Source organism: Cynoglossus semilaevis, chromosome 19 (genome assembly GCF_000523025.1).
Source record: "Cynoglossus semilaevis isolate Cse_v1.0 chromosome 19, Cse_v1.0, whole genome shotgun sequence".
In the NCBI taxonomy this organism is placed as follows: Eukaryota; Metazoa; Chordata; class Actinopteri; order Pleuronectiformes; family Cynoglossidae; genus Cynoglossus; species Cynoglossus semilaevis.
The window spans coordinates 14,327,798-14,346,349 of record NC_024325.1 but is presented as its reverse complement, the minus strand read 5'-3'; the positions used below and the strand labels follow the sequence as shown (position 1 = coordinate 14,346,349).

At 42.1% G+C, this 18,552-nt stretch overlaps 1 protein-coding gene across 1 annotated transcript; it reads left to right on the top strand.

Moving 5' to 3' along the window:
- Positions 1 to 1,067: 1,067 nt before the first annotated feature.
- On the top strand, positions 1,068 to 17,222 carry postna (periostin, osteoblast specific factor a). The gene is made up of 23 exons (XM_008333216.2): positions 1,068 to 1,269; positions 3,302 to 3,400; positions 8,107 to 8,171; positions 8,255 to 8,412; positions 8,513 to 8,677; positions 8,834 to 8,980; positions 9,066 to 9,207; positions 9,295 to 9,507; positions 10,200 to 10,334; positions 10,457 to 10,605; positions 11,331 to 11,467; positions 12,116 to 12,246; positions 12,375 to 12,505; positions 13,270 to 13,372; positions 13,468 to 13,535; positions 13,628 to 13,673; positions 13,769 to 13,804; positions 13,989 to 14,294; positions 14,379 to 14,414; positions 15,942 to 15,986; positions 16,092 to 16,178; positions 16,270 to 16,305; positions 16,602 to 17,222. The coding sequence occupies exons 1-23, from the start codon at positions 1,151 to 1,153 to the stop codon at positions 16,652 to 16,654; spliced, it is 2,607 nt and encodes an 868-aa protein (XP_008331438.1). The 5' UTR covers positions 1,068 to 1,150; the 3' UTR covers positions 16,655 to 17,222.
- The last annotated feature ends 1,330 nt before the right edge of the window (positions 17,223 to 18,552 follow it).

The window sequence follows — 18,552 nt, the reverse complement described above, 5'->3', positions numbered from 1 at the left end:
TTGGTTTTGGGTGTTGAGGTGGGGGTGGGGGGGGGGGGGGGGGGGGGGGGGGGGGGGGGGGGGGGGGGGGGGTATGAGGAGACTGCAGAAAAGTCTAGTTGATGAACGATGGACATGACAGCAGGCAGGACGGAGGAAGAGAGAGAGAGAGAGAGAGCCTGCAGCACAGGCGTCAGAGAGACCAAAGGCTGCATGCGAACACACGGCAGGAGTAATGAGGAGGAGAGAGGTTTCCCCCTGGGGGTGGACGATAAAAATACAGTCTGGCAGACGACTGTCAGGAAAAGTGTGAACGTATCTCGTTTGTGTGTAGTTTCGGGCCTCAGACTAATTTATCAACGCTTTAGAAACACTAACATCGACTATAACATACTTAATAACGTCATTTCCAAAACAGTTGGTACATTTTGTGTAATTAGAACTAAAATATTATTTATTTTTAAGACAAAAAAAATATGTTTAATGATTAAAATTAGAATTCGGTGTCAGAACAGAGTTTGAGAGCCTGACTGGCCTTCCTGCAGTCCATATCTGTCTAGGTAAGTTATGAAGACAACACTGACCTCTAGTGGTCGAGCAGCGTAATTCTTTCGTTCAGTAAAATTGAGCAAACATTCTTGAAGAACCAGAGACAATGCAAGGATTGGAAATCACTGTTCCAAAACTGAAAATTCACAGTTTGGAAAAAAGAAAAGAAAAAAAAAGGAAAAGAAAGAATTAGAAAAATAGTTCTTTTTACTAAAATTAGCTTAGAAAAAAAAGTGACAAATTTCTCCAGTCATTGCAGTGATAATATTCTCTGTTGTTATGAAAAGCGTTTTCAAAGAGCTGTTTAGAACTGTGAAAAATTCTCAGGGTGTCCTCGGAGCACTGGGATGTGATGGTGGTGGAGAAAATCCTGTGAGGGAGGGAGAGAAGGGTGTGTGCGGGTGAGAGCAGGACATAATTGAATGGAAAAGGCAGTGAGAGAGTTTTTCTTTTTTTCTTTCTTTTTTTTTTTAGAGTGGGTGGGTACGGGTGTGTGTTCCACAGACTTGTTGGTATAAAAGCTCTCCCTCCCTCACGTGCACTCCCATATCTCCAGTGTTAGTGTGGAGGGGGCCCTGCCGCTGCATGTTTGGACCGAGGACTTGTACAGGAACTTCCCAGGATGCATCAGTTGCTCGCAGTGACCTCAGTGCTGGTGGCACTTTGCACATTAGGGAGTGTGGATTCATCCGCCTATGACAAGATCGTCACCCACAGCCGCATACGGGCCAGGAAGGAAGGGTAAGAACCCACAGGGGTGAGATGAGTGCGAAGTGGAACAAGTGTTCCAAATGAGAAGAGTTTAATTGAACACAAACTGCAGTGGTTAAAGGGACATTACACCCTGTTACTGTTCTCTGAACATTTAAAATTTGAATGAAAAAAAAATTGATAAAATTTAAATCAGGGAATCTTCTAGGAATCTTACACTGCCTGTTTGTCTTAAACCTGTGATGCTCCAGACCACAGAGCAGTGGGATGCTGGGAAAGTCATATTTCACACCATTTATTTTGTTATGGAATGCAACCCATTTCAACCAAAATTGTACAATTTTTCTAACTTTTGTCACAAAATAAAGTTCAGGTGACAATTGACCAAGTGTCCATTTGACAATAACGTTGACTTTGACTTTAAAGTGAAAACTTAGGTTTAGCTGCGAGGTAGCTAAACGTCAATATTTATAGCACTCTTTAACAATCCTAAAATGTGTCCCGAAATGTACAAAAATTCTAGATACTGGAACTAAAAAAACACAAAAAACTAAACAGCAGGTAACTGTAAAATAAGCCAAGAAAATAATCATAAAAGGAAGATTTTAAAAATCTGGATAATGGCTGAAATATTAGCAAAACCATGTAGAAATTCAGGCAAATGTCCCAAAACTTGATCAATTAAGGACAAATTAGCTCAATATACTGCAGCAAATCGCTAACAGAGGCAAGACAATAGAAAAAAAGAGACTTGTGTTAAATGTCAGATAAACGTAGGAAGAGTTTAGCAAAATGTGGATTAAATAATGAAAAGATGACTTAAATGACCCAGAAGATTAACATTAAATATTAATAAGTCAAACTCAATGTTAGCCACTAAATTAGCTTCAACGCTACGTTGATACAGTTTCAAATCTTCAGGTTTTTTGGTCCATAATCCTGGTGCCATGTTTGATCCATGACTGATCTGTGGAGCTGAATGTAATTATGTGGCGTCAGAATATCTGGAGGGTGGGGTTGAGGGGGGGGGGTGTTTGTGTGGTAATTTAAGACACACGTCATGAATTTCATAGAGGAGATGCTACACACGCACACGTATGTCTTTTTGTGTCACACTCTGGTTTCACACACATGCAGGACATTAAAGTGTGATGACAACAGCAGAATTAAATGTTCTGTCTGTGATTCTTTCCATTTTAGAAACCCTCGTTAATATCTGTTTGTCCTCAAAACACTGCCTTCACTCATTAGCATGGTTAGCATCCATTATTGCAAGCAACTGGAAGCAATTCAAAAGCAACTCTTGGTTAACAGGAGAGCAGAAAACTAAAACTATAAAAACAGACCCCAAAAAAAAAAAAACAGTTACATCAAAAACAATTTAAAAATCTAAAAATCATTATGAAACATTTGGAAAGTAAACTAGGTTTAGCTAATAATGATGATGAGGTTTAGTTGTTTGGTTCATTTGTTTTGGCTGTTTTCCATCAAAAACACACAGCCAAAAGTTACCCCCAGGGTAAAAAATTATTAACGTAAATACGGCTCAAAAGTGGCTACAGGTGTTTGTGATCATGATTATCCTTAAGTTTAAAAAGGACACATCAAGTCAGCCAAAACCACTGTTAGTCAGTTTTTATCTAATGGGGAAAATATATCTATAATTACTGACATGTGGCCCAAAAAAAAGACCATAAAAAAAAGCAACAAACAATAAAAACCAGAAAAATAATAAATAATAAGTGAAGGTTTTGTTAATGGAACACATACAATGTGAAAAGTAGCTAAAACAATTCTTAAACATGTATAAATCGACCACAGCTCATATGACGTCTGATGGAATTTTATTTTTAATCCTACGGCCCTAAAAAAACTGTATCAAGTACAGCTTTAGCCCCAGGGCCAGACTTTGAACATGCCTGTTTAAAAACATGTTTAGACAGCGATGTATAAATAAATATATATAAATATAAAAAATATAAAATAAACATATATATATGTGTGTGTGTTTGAAGGACACTGTTGTCATCACCTTCACCCTGCCCCCTCCCCTCCCTCGCAGACCCAACGTTTGCGCCCTGCAGCAGGTCCTGGGAACCAAGAAGAAGTACTTCAGCACCTGCAGGAACTGGTACAAAGGCTCCATCTGTGGCAAGAAGGCGTAAGTTTGACCTAAAATGACTCAGTCCGTCAGTTTTCTTGTGCAGACCGGTCGCCGACCAATCACGGGCTGACATTCCTGCCAGCAGCAGTTTACAACATTTCAGGTTATCACTGAATGAGCCACTCATTAAAAGCTCAGATTTCTCTCCACCCTCGACCTTTGACCTCTCCACCTTTCTGAAGATGATTGAAAGTGTAGAAGTTTCTGGTATTTGAACTCATCAGTCTGAACAAAGAATCTTTCTGTCTCTGCTCTTCTGGCCATGTCCCCTGGTGTCTCTGGTTTTAAGACATTTTTGCAGCATTAGTTTACAACAAAAACAATCATCACTGTCTCCTGAAAATGATTTCATGGTTTCGTATTACAGAAATATCTGAACTTAATTCAAAGACTTTCGAACAAAACCTTTCGAAACAAGTCAGGATTCAGAGGACACGAGAAAAGTTCAACTTTTTTTTTTAACTAGTTTTTTTTTTCTATCAAGTGTGGTTAGAACTTAGTTACATAAATAAACACATAAAACTTTTATTGTAGTTTCACTCTTTAGCGTCTTCTAAATTTCTTCTAAATTTTCTTTCCCACTTTTTCTTTTCCTACTTCAGCGACCCCTTCATTTCCAAAACAATTCCTCCTCTACTTCAGCGACCCCTTCATTTCCAAAACCTCCTCCTCCTGAGTCTCAGACGTGTCGTGTAGCCTCAGGAGAACTTCATCCAGTCGGAGGCCGCCTGCCCCGACGTGACAGAGGCATTACTTCCTCTCAGGAAGAGTTTAATCTCCTTTACTGCCTACAGTGTCTGGGTTGTCAAGGGCGACTAACGTTACACGACTCCAAAGTCTTAAAACCAGATTTAAAACATTTCACAATCACACACACAAAGAGCCTTTGAATATATTTCATAACACCCCTCCCACGACCCCCTAAAAATGTCTTGTAGGTTGGCCTTAATGACTATTTTATTTAAAACAAAAAGAAGCTCTTTTGAACTCAGTCCAGGTTCAGGGCAGTGATTGGACCCAGAGCCGGACTTTTGTTTTTTTTTTACTGTACAAGAACAAGATCCTAATGAACAAAAATGGACATAGAGTCCAGGCCAGAAGTCGTGTTTCTTTCCCTCTATGGTTACAGTGAGGACATTGTTGGCAGCGGTGCAGGAAAACCACCCAGCTGTGATTCAGTCCACACTGGCTCTGGTGTTGACGAGTGATCAGGACGAGGGTCTGAGGGTCTTCTACGGGATTTCAACACTGCTGCTATTTTCTAATTATCCACCACAGATGGGGTCACAAGGTTTAAGAGATCAGATGAATGATTCTCAGATTCGAGAGTTGAATTTTTTTTTTTTTAACTAGTTCACTTTCACTTCCTGTCTTTGTATCTTCTCTAAGAACAGTGCATGTTGGCTGACTCCCAGGTCCAGAACGCTATGACCCAAAATTAGTTTTGTAAATAATTCGTCAGGCTGAGAGTTTGTCTCTTAAGTTTATTTCACTCCCAAAAACCAATAGTTTTTTTTTAAGTGAATGCTGCGTGTCAGTGACTCAGAACCCACTGTTGGTTCTGGTCAGTCATCACGAGGAGAAGTCTGACATCAGGAAGGGGAAAAAAAGACACTTGTCCTGGAAACAAGTGCCACAGATGACAGCTGATAATGGAACAGGGGGAAAATAGTCACGTTTTATCTGATGCCACCCATCTGTTTCCCAGTATCTGGGTGTGTGTGTGGGTGTGTTGGTGAATATTTTGGTGAGGTCATGAAGCTACAGTCGGGATCACATGAGGACCTCTGGACCAAAAGTCTGGTCTCCACAGTTTGCTTTGTTTGCAGTTGGCCAGTTGCTGCAAATTTCCTACAAAGCTGCTTTTTCGTTTTCACCAACAAAAAAAAAAGAAAAAGAGAAACAAATTCACAGATCATTCACAGTGGGGGGACAAGAGTCATACTTTGAGAATCACTTCATTAAAATGACGTAAACCCTCATTTTTATTTAAGATGAAAACCAACACACAGTGGTCTGTCCAAGTGTAACGATCGACCTTTGGCAGAAAACTATGGAAACTGGTATACATGTATGCAAAAGAGTTCCCATCCACTCCTGTGTACTCTTCATTGTACTGCCAAATACTGTACAGTAACAGTACAGTGGCTACATTTTCTGTTGCCGAGCGCAGCTGCTGCGGAGCCATGACCTCACGTCCGTCTGATGAACAGCAGTCTGTCCGTTATTTATGTTTCAGATTTTAGTTCCTGTCAACCCGTGTTCACTGCTCTGTGAACCAAAGTATGGAAAACATACGAGTTATTATCTGGTTAAAAAGGTTCATAAACAGTGGATTAGAGAGGTCTCTAAAACTGTCTGAGCTTTCTGAGAAAGTCGACGGGAGAGTGTTGAAGTGTTGAAGTTTTTTGGAATCACAGTCTGTACCGATACTAATCCAGGTACTTGGATTGTACTTGTTGTACTTTTATCCATTTTGGAGGAAGATAAAAAGGTGTCAAACTTCAAATCAAATCTTAAAACTTTTCTCCCTTATTTTTCTTTGTCTCCTTGGTCCTCTATATATGTACTTATAAAGTATTTAGCAGATATAATGAAGCAGCACAAACAGGTAAAAACCACATTTTGTTTTATTTATCTTCTTTTTTCTAAATCTGCAGTGTTACTGCAGTACTGAGAACTTTATACACTGCACTAACGCAGTAATCATTTCAGTGACTGGAATGAATACATTTTTGCAGCTCTCTGTCAATATTATTGTCTGACCTCTGGTCCAGATCAAATCGAACCCACAGACGCTCCGTGTAAAGATTCCTGTGTGTGATTTTATTTTTAAAGAGCAGCTGTGGCTCAGTGGCTAACGAGCTCATCTGTTACTGACAGTAAAAGGTCACAGGTTCTGAAATCCTCAATCCTTTCTGCCTCCGCCCGACCGTGACCCTGATTTAGTCGCTGTGTTGCACCAAAAGGGCTGCCAACACAAAAACGGAGCCAAATCCCACATGTGTGTATCATCCACTGCAGTGACCTCTGAAGGCAGCAGCAGCCACGGTCATTTTAGCTACAACAACAGACCTAACGGCGGCTAAAGATCCTTCACTCCGAGCTGGAAATACGGTGAAGGCAGACATAGAAAAAACAGAAGTAAAAAAAATGTAAGAAACATCAATATGTGACCTCGTCTTTAACGAACCACAGAGAGGCTTTGAAGAGCTCCTGGTTAAACCGCAGTGTTCAGTGTCCACTGACTCTGTGGCTCCTCTAGTGGCTGCCAATGTTGACTCACGACTGGGCTTTTTTTTTCTAGTGTAATGTTTTGAATGATGTGTGTGTTTTAACTTGGACAAACATTCTTAGAAATATTAAAGCCAAACTGCATGAAATACTTAATTGTGTCCCCCGACTCTGTGAACACCATCAAGTCAACTCTGTGCCGCTCCATCTGAGGTTCTCCTGTTAGCGTGTTCTCTAAGGCTCCCTCTTGAGAGATCTCTGCTCCACAAATTTCCATAAGCTGTTCCTTCCTGAAGCTCAGCTTTTTTTTTTTTCAACCACAAGAAGTTGACGGCAGATCAAGATTGTGTGTCTCCTAGGGAATCAGATTAAATCAGAGAGACACGCCCGTCTGTGTTTCAAATTAAAGCACTTGAAAGGCCAAAACGCTCTGACTTCTCTGGTAGCTGCGAGCACTTGAATACATTTTTTTTCTAATCAAATCCAGAGAACTTTAAATAATACCTTCAAGCCTAACGGCAAAATCCCCACTGATCTTAATGCAGTTGTGAATTTTAATGATGAAATTCCCAGGTAAAGACTAACAACTTCATGACAGCGCTGTTATGCTAGTTTTAATGCTTAATCGGTACTCGCTGCCAAGAAACGATACGATATACAAAGAATTTTATCTTGACTCAAACCACTTCACACCATTATGCTAGTACAAGTACAACGCAGTACAGAATACACCTTACAGGTATATGGGGGTCACCAGAGCTCCAGGTCAACTAGACCAGTGTTTCCCAAACATTTTTTGGGGGGATCCATGTTTTAAAAGTCACAAACCTTCACGACACAAGTCAATAGACATTATTTGTAAACTCCTGGGAAACATTATGCAAGATGACCCAAATGCAGGGTCTTGCGACCCACATGAGGGCCGTGACCCAGTCTGTGAAGTCCAGACTGTGTGTTTGGAGAACCTCGGTTCCACTCACTGCTTCCTGCAGCTCGAGTTATCTGTAATTTATACGAGACACTGGACTAAGTCTTGTTTTTCTGTCCAGTAATGATGTTTTTTTTTGATTCTCCACTTGCTTTTTGGATGCTCTTACACCCTCCTGCTCTGTGCTTCTTAATGTAATTTTCCCAAATATGGATTAATGGTTGAGTAAGTACCCCCCCCCCCACTCCCAACCCCGTCCCTGAGCAGTCTTTAACATTCTCAGTCCAAACATTCATCATCCTCTCCTTGCAAATTTGTCAAAACATTTTTTTTACTATCCTCTCAGCTGTGAGTTCTGACTGATTCTTTCCAGCATTTACTAGATAATAATACACACTGCATTCGTTTTGTCTGGCGTTAAAGAGGCAGTACGTGGACGATTGCATCCTGGCGTCCTGCACCTGGAACCAAGTGATTTCATCTTTGTCCACAATCGGTTGCTTCACTCACAGTTTGTCGATGTGTCGTCTTTGTCTGACAGCATGGTGGTGTACGAGTGCTGCCCTGGCTACATGAAGCTGGAGGGTATGAGAGGATGTCCTGCAGGTGAGGGCCTCAATCCAGAGACTCCATGTGGACCACGACCATTACTGTCATCATGAACCATCCCTCTGTTCTTCCAACTCTAGTGGCGCCCATTGACCATGTGTACGGAACCCTGGGACTCGTCAAGGCCACAACCACGCGGCAGTACGCAAGCATGTCCAAGGTGAGAGAAGAAATCGAAGGCCAGGGTTCCTTCACCATGTTTGCGCCAAGCGACGAAGCCTGGAATCTGCTGCTACCTGTGAGTAGACCCGGACCACTCTGACTCTGGCCTAGCTGGGTCGGAACAGAAATATAAAGTCGGTACACCTTGGAACCTATGTTGTGATTTTCTTCCTCAGGAAATGCGCAGCGCTCTGATTGGTAACGTCAACGTGGAGCTGTACAACGCTCTCCACTTCCACATGGTCAATCGTCGTCTTCTCACCAAAGACCTGAAGGATGGCATGACTTTAAAGTCCATGTACACCAGTCAGGAACTCTACATTAACCACTACTCCAACGGGGTCGGTGGATAACCTCTTCTTTTTTCCATTTTTCGTCTCCATCTCCACTTTGTCCAGGAAGCTCATCTCAAACCTGTTTCCTGTTGTTGTCCAAGGACAGCAATTTATGGACTGCATTTAGTGACGATGACTCTCTGTCTCCGTCCCTTCGTGCAGGTTGTGACGGTAAACTGTGCCAGAATCATCCATGGGAACCAGGTGGCCACAAACGGAGTGGTGCACGTGATTGACAGGGTCATCAGTGTCGTCAGCAACACCATTGGGGACTTCCTGGAGATGGACCCCGACTTCTCCTCTTTCACTGTACGTAAAGCAAATGGAAAGTATTTTTGAAAAATCGCAGTAACTCCTCAGACGGACTTGCAGATTGTTCTGCCTTGTTTTCCAGACGGTAGCCTTGACCTCTGATGTGATGGACAAGTTGAACCAGCCTGGCCACTTTACACTGTTCGCTCCGACTAACGACGCCTTCAACAAACTGAGCCCAGGATATATGGAGAGAATCATGGCCGACAAGGATGTTATTGCAGGTATCAAAGTCAAAGAGTCAAAGAGTTTGCCCACGATTTTTTCACGATTTTCCTCCCTTCTAACGTTCATCGTTTTTACCCTACCAGCCTTGGTCAACTACCACCTGCCGAACAGTGTGCAGTGTTCAGAAGCCATCATGGCCGGAATGGAGTACGAGACAGCAGAGGGCAGCAGCATCCAGATCGGCTGTGATGGAGACAGTCTGACGGTCAACGGCATCAAGATGGTCCTGAAGAAGGACATCGTGACCAGCAACGGCGTCATCCACATCATAGACCAGGTCCTCGTCCCCAACTCAGGTAAAACTTATTCTGTGCTCAATCATGGAGCCGTGATACTGCATGGAGCCACACGAGGGGGTAGTGTTTGGAACTATTGCCTCCCAGCAAGGAGGTGGCTGATTTACATTCTCTGCCCGTCTGGTCTTAGGTTTTATGCATACATCTGTAAATATTCCAGCTTCCAGATTGTTCCAGTCGCTGGATGCTGTCTGTGTCGGGAACTCAGTACTTTTCCCACTTTTTTAGTGCTTGACTTTTGCCAGGGTGGTGTATTCTGCACAGCTTCTTGTTTGGATCCAAAGTTGGGTTTTGGGGTTTTTTTTTCTGTGAGCCAGATGTGCTAAGATCTCAGATGGTAATTAGCCTAGCATCTGGAGCTAAATGTCATGCGCTTGACTCAGAATGAATACTTGAAATGTGTCCAGGTGTCAATTTGAATTTTAATTACTGAAACACTGATCACAAACAGAGCTGGTTGTTGCAAATAATGCAGAAAAGGCCAAACAAAAAACATTTTTGACTGAAAAAACACATTTTTCTATAATGTGATTAAAAAGATATTTTTTGTTATTACGACACAGTAGTGATCATCAACTGGCCCACCGTCCAATCTGTTAAAAATAATGTTGACCACTGTGGTACAGTTGTGTTGAATCAATCAATGTAACTGTGACTTCATGCTCCTAAAATGTTGTTTCCATGATTGACAGCCAAGGAGGTGATGGAACTGATGGGAGACAACCAGAGCGCCTTCACTGACATGGTGTCTGAACTGGACTTAGCTGAGGCCATGGGTGCACAGAAAGAGTACACCGTCCTCGCTCCCCTCAACACCGTCTTCACCAGTGCGTTCATGTTGGGTTCTTTTTTTATTATTAATACCAGAATTAAACTGTGTAAAGCTGATGACCTGTGTGTATACGGTGTCTCCGTCACATCTGGAAATTGTCTACTGTGTGTCTGTCAGATGAGGTGATGAGGATAGACCAGGATCTGCTCAGGATCTTTCTGGAAAATCACTTCCTGAAGCTGAAGATAACGTTGAGCGAACTCTACAACGGCCAGCTGCTGGAGACACTGGCTGGAAAAATGCTCAGAGTTTTCATTTACCGCACTGTGAGGAACCTGACGTGTGTGTGTGTGTGTGGTTATGTGCAGGCGTGTGTTTGCTGCAAAAGAAATAAACAGAGTGAAAAGTAAAGAGGTGAAGATGATGAGATTAAACTCCCGCGGTGCCAGACTCTGGACATGGAATCCGGCTCTGGGTAAACAGAGTTGGTTTCTGCCCTGACGTTAGAATCATTTTCATTTATTACTGGCCGTGTTTTCCTGTTTCACTGGTGCAGAACTTCCTTTCCTTTAATTCAGGCGTGTCCAGGGTCTGGCCCTGGGCCAGTAATGGCACATGGAGAGATTTTTGGTTCCGGTGCTTTTTTAAAATTCATTTTAATTAAGTAGGAAATTCGAAAATTTATCTTTGCTGTGAATGATTTGCAGGACTACATCATTCACATTTTCATTTTGAGGTCTAAATTTAGTTACCTGACAGATTTAATTTATCTTCTTACTATTTTTCTTGCTAGCTAAGGTCCGAAGTAGCTAGCTAAAAGCTATTTAGCAGTCTTTTGGCTTACTCGTATATTGTTACTTTTGACTATTTGTAAAACCTTAAGGAGAAATTTGGCTTTCAACAGGTTAAATGTGGGAGTAAAATGTATGGTTCATGGTCTCTAATGTTTTGGTATATTTACCCAAGTTCACTGCAACTTGTAGCTAACGTTTAGCTATGTCTTTTTTATAGTTTTTCTTTATCTCTCTCTCTCTCTCTGTTCCTTTGTCAGGCGGCCTGCATTGAAAATTCTTGTATGTTGAAAGGCAGTAAAGAAGGAAGTAATGGAGTATTTCATCCCATGAATGCCCTCATTAAACCGGCTGAGAAGAGTATGTACGAGGTCCTGATCGCTGACGGACGGTTTAAGTAAGAACGCCAACCTTTTCCATGTCTATTTCTGTTTTTACAACCATTATCAATTGAAGAATTTGAATATTTTTTCATATTTTGAGAGCCTCCTTTGGCAATGTCAAAAGTCTGAGAAAGTAATTTAGAAAGAGTGGAGGTATACTAGTGGTAGAACTAGAAAATGATTTGTTTTTCAAAATTAAAATTACAGAAAGTTGATGTAGGTGTTTAATATATCAAATTCTCTCCGTCGTGGCCAACGCTGGCAGCAGTGAGTCCTGGTGGATAACTGAGGAAACAGATGTGTGAAAGAGTGGGACCAAAGATGTTCGTGTGTCTTACACAAATCACATCCTCAACTTTATTATATTCCAAAGCCAAAACCTCTGTGGCCAAGCCAAGAAATGAGCAAGGAGTGGGTCCTGATCCAAATGTGACGTAGAGTTTTGTCTTGTCTTCTACTCATGGATGACGTTCCGTGTGCGGAGCTCAGTTTGATGGATTTGACAACAGACCGGCTATAAAACGGGAGGAAACTAATGTCCTTATCGTTCATAAAAACTGAGATTTTTTCCTTTGTGGATTATGTAACAGCAGTAATGAAGACAAAGGTGCAAAGGTCAAAACTGACCTTTTTTTTTTTAACTTTCTACTGCGAATCTGTAGGATTTTCCTGTCACTGATGGAGACTGCAGAACTGACAGATCTACTGAGGCAAGAAGGATCGTACACCGCCTTCGCTCCAACCGACGACGCCTTTAGCAGCCTCAGCAGGGAGGACATGGCTCTGCTCAAAAGTGAGTCCAGCCGATGCTGACTCACCTCGACATGCTTTAACACAGCGTTGCACTAAAGAGAACAAAAGTGGCCGGCAACAAAAAAAACTTTTGACACATTTGAAATACTGCTTCTCCGTGGCTGACAGGTGACCTTAATGTCCTGAGAACCATCCTGCTGTACCACTTCAGTAATGGCATCTTCATCAACGGAGGATTGGAGCGAGGAGTTACCAACCTGCTGAAGACGCTACAGGGCAACAACCTGCAAGTTATGTCTGTGAGTACATTTTAGGCTTCATTTCTCCTCTTAGTGGAGGCAGAGTTGAAGAGTTGAAGTAGTTCTCATGTCTTACCTCTGTGTAAGAGGTGGGCGGAGCATTCATTTAAAGGTAAAGGCACAAAAGTCTGCCGTTCAAATGGCATTCATTTAAAGGTAAAGGCACAAAAAGTCTGCCGTTCAAATGTGACTCATGACTCATCATCCATCAAAAGACCTGATCCTAGAATCCACCCAGCAGTAAGGTCAAAACTAATGGCAGAGATTTAGAATGAAGCCCTTGGCAAGACTTGACATCTGTTTTGACCCCAACTCAAAATTTCAAACCACCCTCATCCTCCAATTCTCCTCCCGTTTGTTTTGTTGAAATGTATTTCCCGTGAATCACTGATTTAAAACATCATATCAGCCACACACAGATAAAATAATAGACGGAATAATAATAGGAAAACAGCAGAGAGTAGAGTGATATGACGGAGGCTAAAGGAAATATTGAGTGTGGGAGGCAGAGGAAGTAGAGGAGAGAGGAAACCAAACCCCAACCTTCTCAGCAGCTCCTCCAACGCTGTGAAGACAATAACACTGCTGGAAATTTAGGAATCGAACTTCCAGATGTCACTGCCAACACTGGAGCCACTGTGTGGGAGTTTCTTTTATTTAAGTTAAAAGTCTAGGAATAAGGGGTTCATCAGGTGCTAATGTCAAAGGTTAATTTGGCTTAAAAGTCGTTTTAAACTCATTTCTGAAATGTTTTTTTTTTCCAGGTCAACAACTCTATTCATGTCAACTCTGTGGATGTTCCAGACGGCGACCTGATGGCCACAAACGGTGTGGTCCACGTGGTGAAGAATGTTCTCTATCCTGGAGGTGAGACCACCACGATCTTATCACAGTAATAATGTGTGTACGCTCTTTACCCAGAATCCTTTGTCTACCCCGCTTTTCCACCTTATTGCTCACAGACCTCCCCGTGGGCCGTCAGGACCTCCTGGCCCTGCTGCAGAAACTGATTAGGTACATCCAGATAAAGGTAGGTGGAAACAGGAGACACATGTGAAGACTGTGTCCTGAATGTTTCAGACTTGAAACTGGATTTTCATGTTCATTTCTGTCTCCCTTCAGTTTGTTTCTGGCTATTCTTACACCGAGATCCCACTCACCTTCATCAGTAAGTGACGTCGTCGTCATCGTTGTCTGTCTACGATGAGCGTGTGAATGTGAATGTGACTGCAGCTAATTAAAGCCTCTTCTGTGTCTTGGCAGAGAGGACCTACACTACGACTCATTACATCGAGACAGGTAATGTAACAGCTCTCACACGAAGACGGATTCTTCTGTTCTCAACTGAAGGAGCCTCTTGGATGAGAGGTCAAACGTCTTCGTTGAGAAACTTTCACATCTAGTTGCCTAAACAGAACTCTTCAACCTTGACCAAACAAAAACCCAAAACAGGTTCTTCAGTTTCCCTTCTTCCTTTATACAGCTCCTGAGATCAAAAAGGTCACCAGGGTCATCGGGGGAAATCCCTCCACAACAAAAGTCACCAGTCATCAAGTCATCGAAGGAGATGCATCCTTCACCAAGGTCTCCAAGGTCATCGAAGGAGACCCAATGATCACCACAGTAACCAGAATCATAGAAACGGAGCCCACTGTCAGGCTGGAGGTGGAGGGAGAGGCTGGGGTCAGGAAAGTCACCAGGGTCATTGAGGGCAAACCGCCCACCACTAAACTGACCAGAGTTATTCACGGAGATCCAACCAATACCAAGGTCACCAGAGTGATTGAAGGTAGTTCCTATTTAGAGATGAGTTTTACTCAAACACTGTGAGTGTGGAGTTAATGGCACCAATACGACTCCTTGTCTGTTGCAGGTGGAGAATATGGTTCTGATGGAAAACGAATCCGAGGTCAGTCCACTCACAAAGTCTCTTCCACCTGGGTCTGAGAAGGGTTTTTTTGAGACGGGGCCAGGGATGGGGGTGGGGTTCTTGGTTGCCAACCTTTTTACTCTCTTTACTTTGTGTACCCTGTCAGCCAGCACTCAATTCTGAAACAAACCTGAAGAAAATCGTTCCACTGTGGTCCCGACAGTCATCCAAAATTTAACTGGTTTTGGCCACAGAAGCTCTGCCATAAACGTACAAAGCTGCGGCAGTTATGTCACTTTCTGTTGGGTGAACATCCGAACGTATCAGTAATGACTTACTTAGGACAACTTTTGGCCTGACACCATCTAAAACATCATGATCTCATTCCAGCTAGTGTTTACGTAGGCCTCAGTAATGATGCTGCAGAGGAAGGGGTGGCATTTTAAAGCCCATTACATGGTTAAACACACACACACTGCCAAGAACAAGTCAAGGTTTTGTAAAGCAGCAGTGGTGCACCACGATGTTGGATGTGCGTCTCATCACTTATCCATCTAATTTCATTTCTCCTCCCAGAGGTTTTGTGTCTCGGCCAAGACTCCCGCCGTTACTCATACTCTCTGTGTATGTCTGTGGCCTTTCCATGAAGTCCATAAATAACAACTAGCCTGTGTGGTTGCAGGGGCAGTTAGAACTAAATCTCTGGTGTCTTGGAACTTTTTAACAGGCTTCGATCTGCTTTGTGTCATGGGTCACTGTTAGGGACTAAAATAAAGGCAATTTTCAGCCTGGAAATTATTAATAGAAAGTTTCTTTGTGGGGCTACATGCTAAAAATGGTCGAGGTAACTGTTTAGCACGTTTTATTGATGCTAAGGGTCAAACTACAGATTATATGCATGTCGTTATCACAACAACCTTTTGTCGTTGTGACCTTTGTTTTATTCTAAATGACAACATTTGACAGTGTTGTTGTACTAAATTCCAGGACTGTGACTGAACGCAAACTATTGATTTATTTTGGACCTGAATTTGTTGGTAGTCCTCTTGGCCTTGACCCAAAGTTCCTGTTTTTAAAACCAAAGTCTTGAGTGACCTATGTGAAAACCTGGTCTCTGTACTTGGCTCTGACTCCATTCAGTGACTTGGACTGGAGTTCAACTTCAACTCGACTTCCTTTCTGTGACCCAGACTCAGATTTTGTTGAAACCTAAACTGCTTAATGACCACCAAAAAATAATTTATTTTGTTGAAACCTAAACTGCTTAATGTCCACCAAAAAATAATATTTTCTTAAGTATAGATTTTTAATAATGGTACGAATCAAAAGAACTAATATCGAGACAAGGATTTGGAATTAGAAAAGAAATAAAAGTAAAGTAATAAAAACTGAAGACATTTTCTGTCTTTGTGAGTTTCTAAAAACATGTTTTAAGAACATATGTGCCTAACTGGTGAGGGAGCAGAGGAGGAGGAGGTGTGTGTGTGTGTGTGTGTACCTGTCAGTCTGTACAGTTATTAAGCCATTAAATGACTTTCAATCTTCTTCTCTGCTGCTGCTCTGAAGGTGGAGGCAGAATCACCGCGGTGAAAGAGCCTCATCTCATTGAGGGTAGGATCCTCGACCGCGAACATTTCATCAACGCTTAAATTAACCTGTGGTTTATGTTTGATGGTCAAATGTTTGGTTGTTTTTTTTTCCTTGGTTTGTTTTCAGGGCCAGATTTCTCCAGAATCACCACCATCCACGGCAACCCCAGCCTGGTTAATGAGGAGTCAGAGAGAATTACCAAACTCATTAAAGGTAAACATTAAAAGCTGCAGACGTATGTGCTATAAAGTTGAGAGTTATGGCCATAATTTAACGTGTGGTGGTAACTTTACTTATGTTACAGAGGGGGGGAAAACCAGTGCTGCCAGGAGAGGCCCAGGTATGTGGTCCGATTGTTGCGTAACTCATCCAAACCCTTAGGAAAGTTAAAGTCAGGTCTTCGCCAATCTTTAGGGGTCTTTAACCAAAGATTAAAACTAGGGATGTCCGACACTATCAGCCAACCGATATTATCAGCCAACTGACTGAGTGTGTTCAGGTAAACCTGGGTAAAGAAAGTAAATGGGTTTCGAACCATAACTACCCACTGACTTCCGTCCTAGATAGATAGATTGGGAGGACCCTTTGGGAAATTTAGGCATTTCTGTCACTTTTCCCAAAACTTCTTGTTTGCAGTTGGAGTGAGGAGAACAAGACTGGTCAGGCGTCACCACAAGCCCAGGGTGTGAATCCATCAGCGAGAGATAAAAAATAAATGAAACAACTTCCAGCTCACCGCAGAGACTGAATGCCACCACCAGAGCTCCTGGCTGAGCACTGGAGAACCACCAACAAAAATTTTTTTGGGATCCACAGGGAGCAATTATATCAACCTAGCTTTGTCCCAACCAAGCACAACAACTGTTAAATACCCAGTCTGGGTCTTACTTCTTTTGGCATGGCATGATGTGTAATAACCAGATAATGTCAGTATAAAACTATTTTTAAAAAATCACCTTCATGTGTGTAAGAATGCATGGGAAAAATGGAGTTACAAGGTTGGGGTAGTAGGTGTGTAAGGTGAGAAATATTCTGCCATAAAGATATATTTGTGATGTCTGCTTTTTGAAAAGCTTTGGGGAGATTTCTGTATGCTTTTTTTCCATGAAATGAATGGTGCTCACATTCCCCGCAGTGGATGCTGTTTAAAAAAATAAATAAATACTACTGTGTCAAACAGTATTTTGCTACCATACGATGCTGTATCATCCATCTGTAAATGAACAAATGATAATTAAAGAAGACAATCAATTTTTACTCAATGTTCAATGAGTCTTTGTAAGAACGTCTGTTCACAGTTTGGTACATCAATAGTCTCACCCACCGACCCACGTAAAATAATAACAAAATCAAAACCATTAAAACCGTCTAGCACAGGATCTAAGATGAGTCCTTTTATTTGTCCACATCAGAGAAATCCACAAGAGATTTCATATCCATCTAGGCAATGCATATGGTTCTTCCTTTTCATCATCATCATGTTTACACCGACACTCTCCATGTCCCTTTTTTCACAACACCCAGAATTCTTCACTGCGTTCGAGCCTCGGCCTCACAACGTTTTCCCACGCCTTCATCGTATGGCTAATCAATTACGTACCACCCTAGTTACTACAACTATTATGGCTTTGTAGGGGTTTGGGGCTGTATTTCAACCAGTAGATTTAGGGACCAGGTCAAAACTTGTGTACCCACCAATACCACAAAGTACAGTCAGATACTGAAACTCCATTCATTGTTATCTGGTTACTGCTGTTTCACATCGTCAATCATGTTTGATTGTCTTTAATTTCGCCTTCTTTTTTAAACAAACAAGAAATCCCCGTTATGGTTACAAGTGAAAAAAAAATGTATTTTTTGTTTTTTGAGTCCCTTATCAACACAGACTTGAGAAGAAAAGCTTCTTTGTCCTCAAACTTTTCTCTTTACACATTAGGCAGCCCCACCGTAAATAAGATATGCCAGATTTTAGAAATTAATGACTTCACAATGAACTCAGTGCCCCTGCTGAGGAGGGCGGCAGAGATTGGACTGAAGTTTAGTCAAGTTTTCAAAGCCCTGTGTGTTGCAGCTCTTTCACAACACTGGTAAACCGATCCAACGCTCCAGCAGCAGAGTTAGCATGAGGACAACCACAGGCTTGACATCTCACAGTCAAGGGAGGGTTTTTGAATGTCCACTGCTGTCCATGCCAGTCACACACACACACACACACACACACACATGCTGATAATGCTGCAGCAGAAATGTAACAGCATAATGTGATGAGAATTAGACTCTAGTGATGCCAGGATATCGAATACTGCGGTGGTTGTTCGCCGGTGTGTGAGCCGATATCGTTCCCTAATCACCATCGTTGGTCGACCACAGACCAGACTTGTTCAAAATCCAGCCCACAGACCAATCACTGCAGCTTTTATAGGTGTCACGTGTCCCACATGAAGCGATTGTTTGGTTCAGAGTATTTTATTTGTCCAAGGCCAGTGCAGAACTTTTGGCTAACTTCTTTGACTTATTGATTTTTGCAGTTAGCATGCCTGCCTTGCAAGCAAAGAGCAGAGAGTCCTAGGGTTTGATTCCCAGAGGG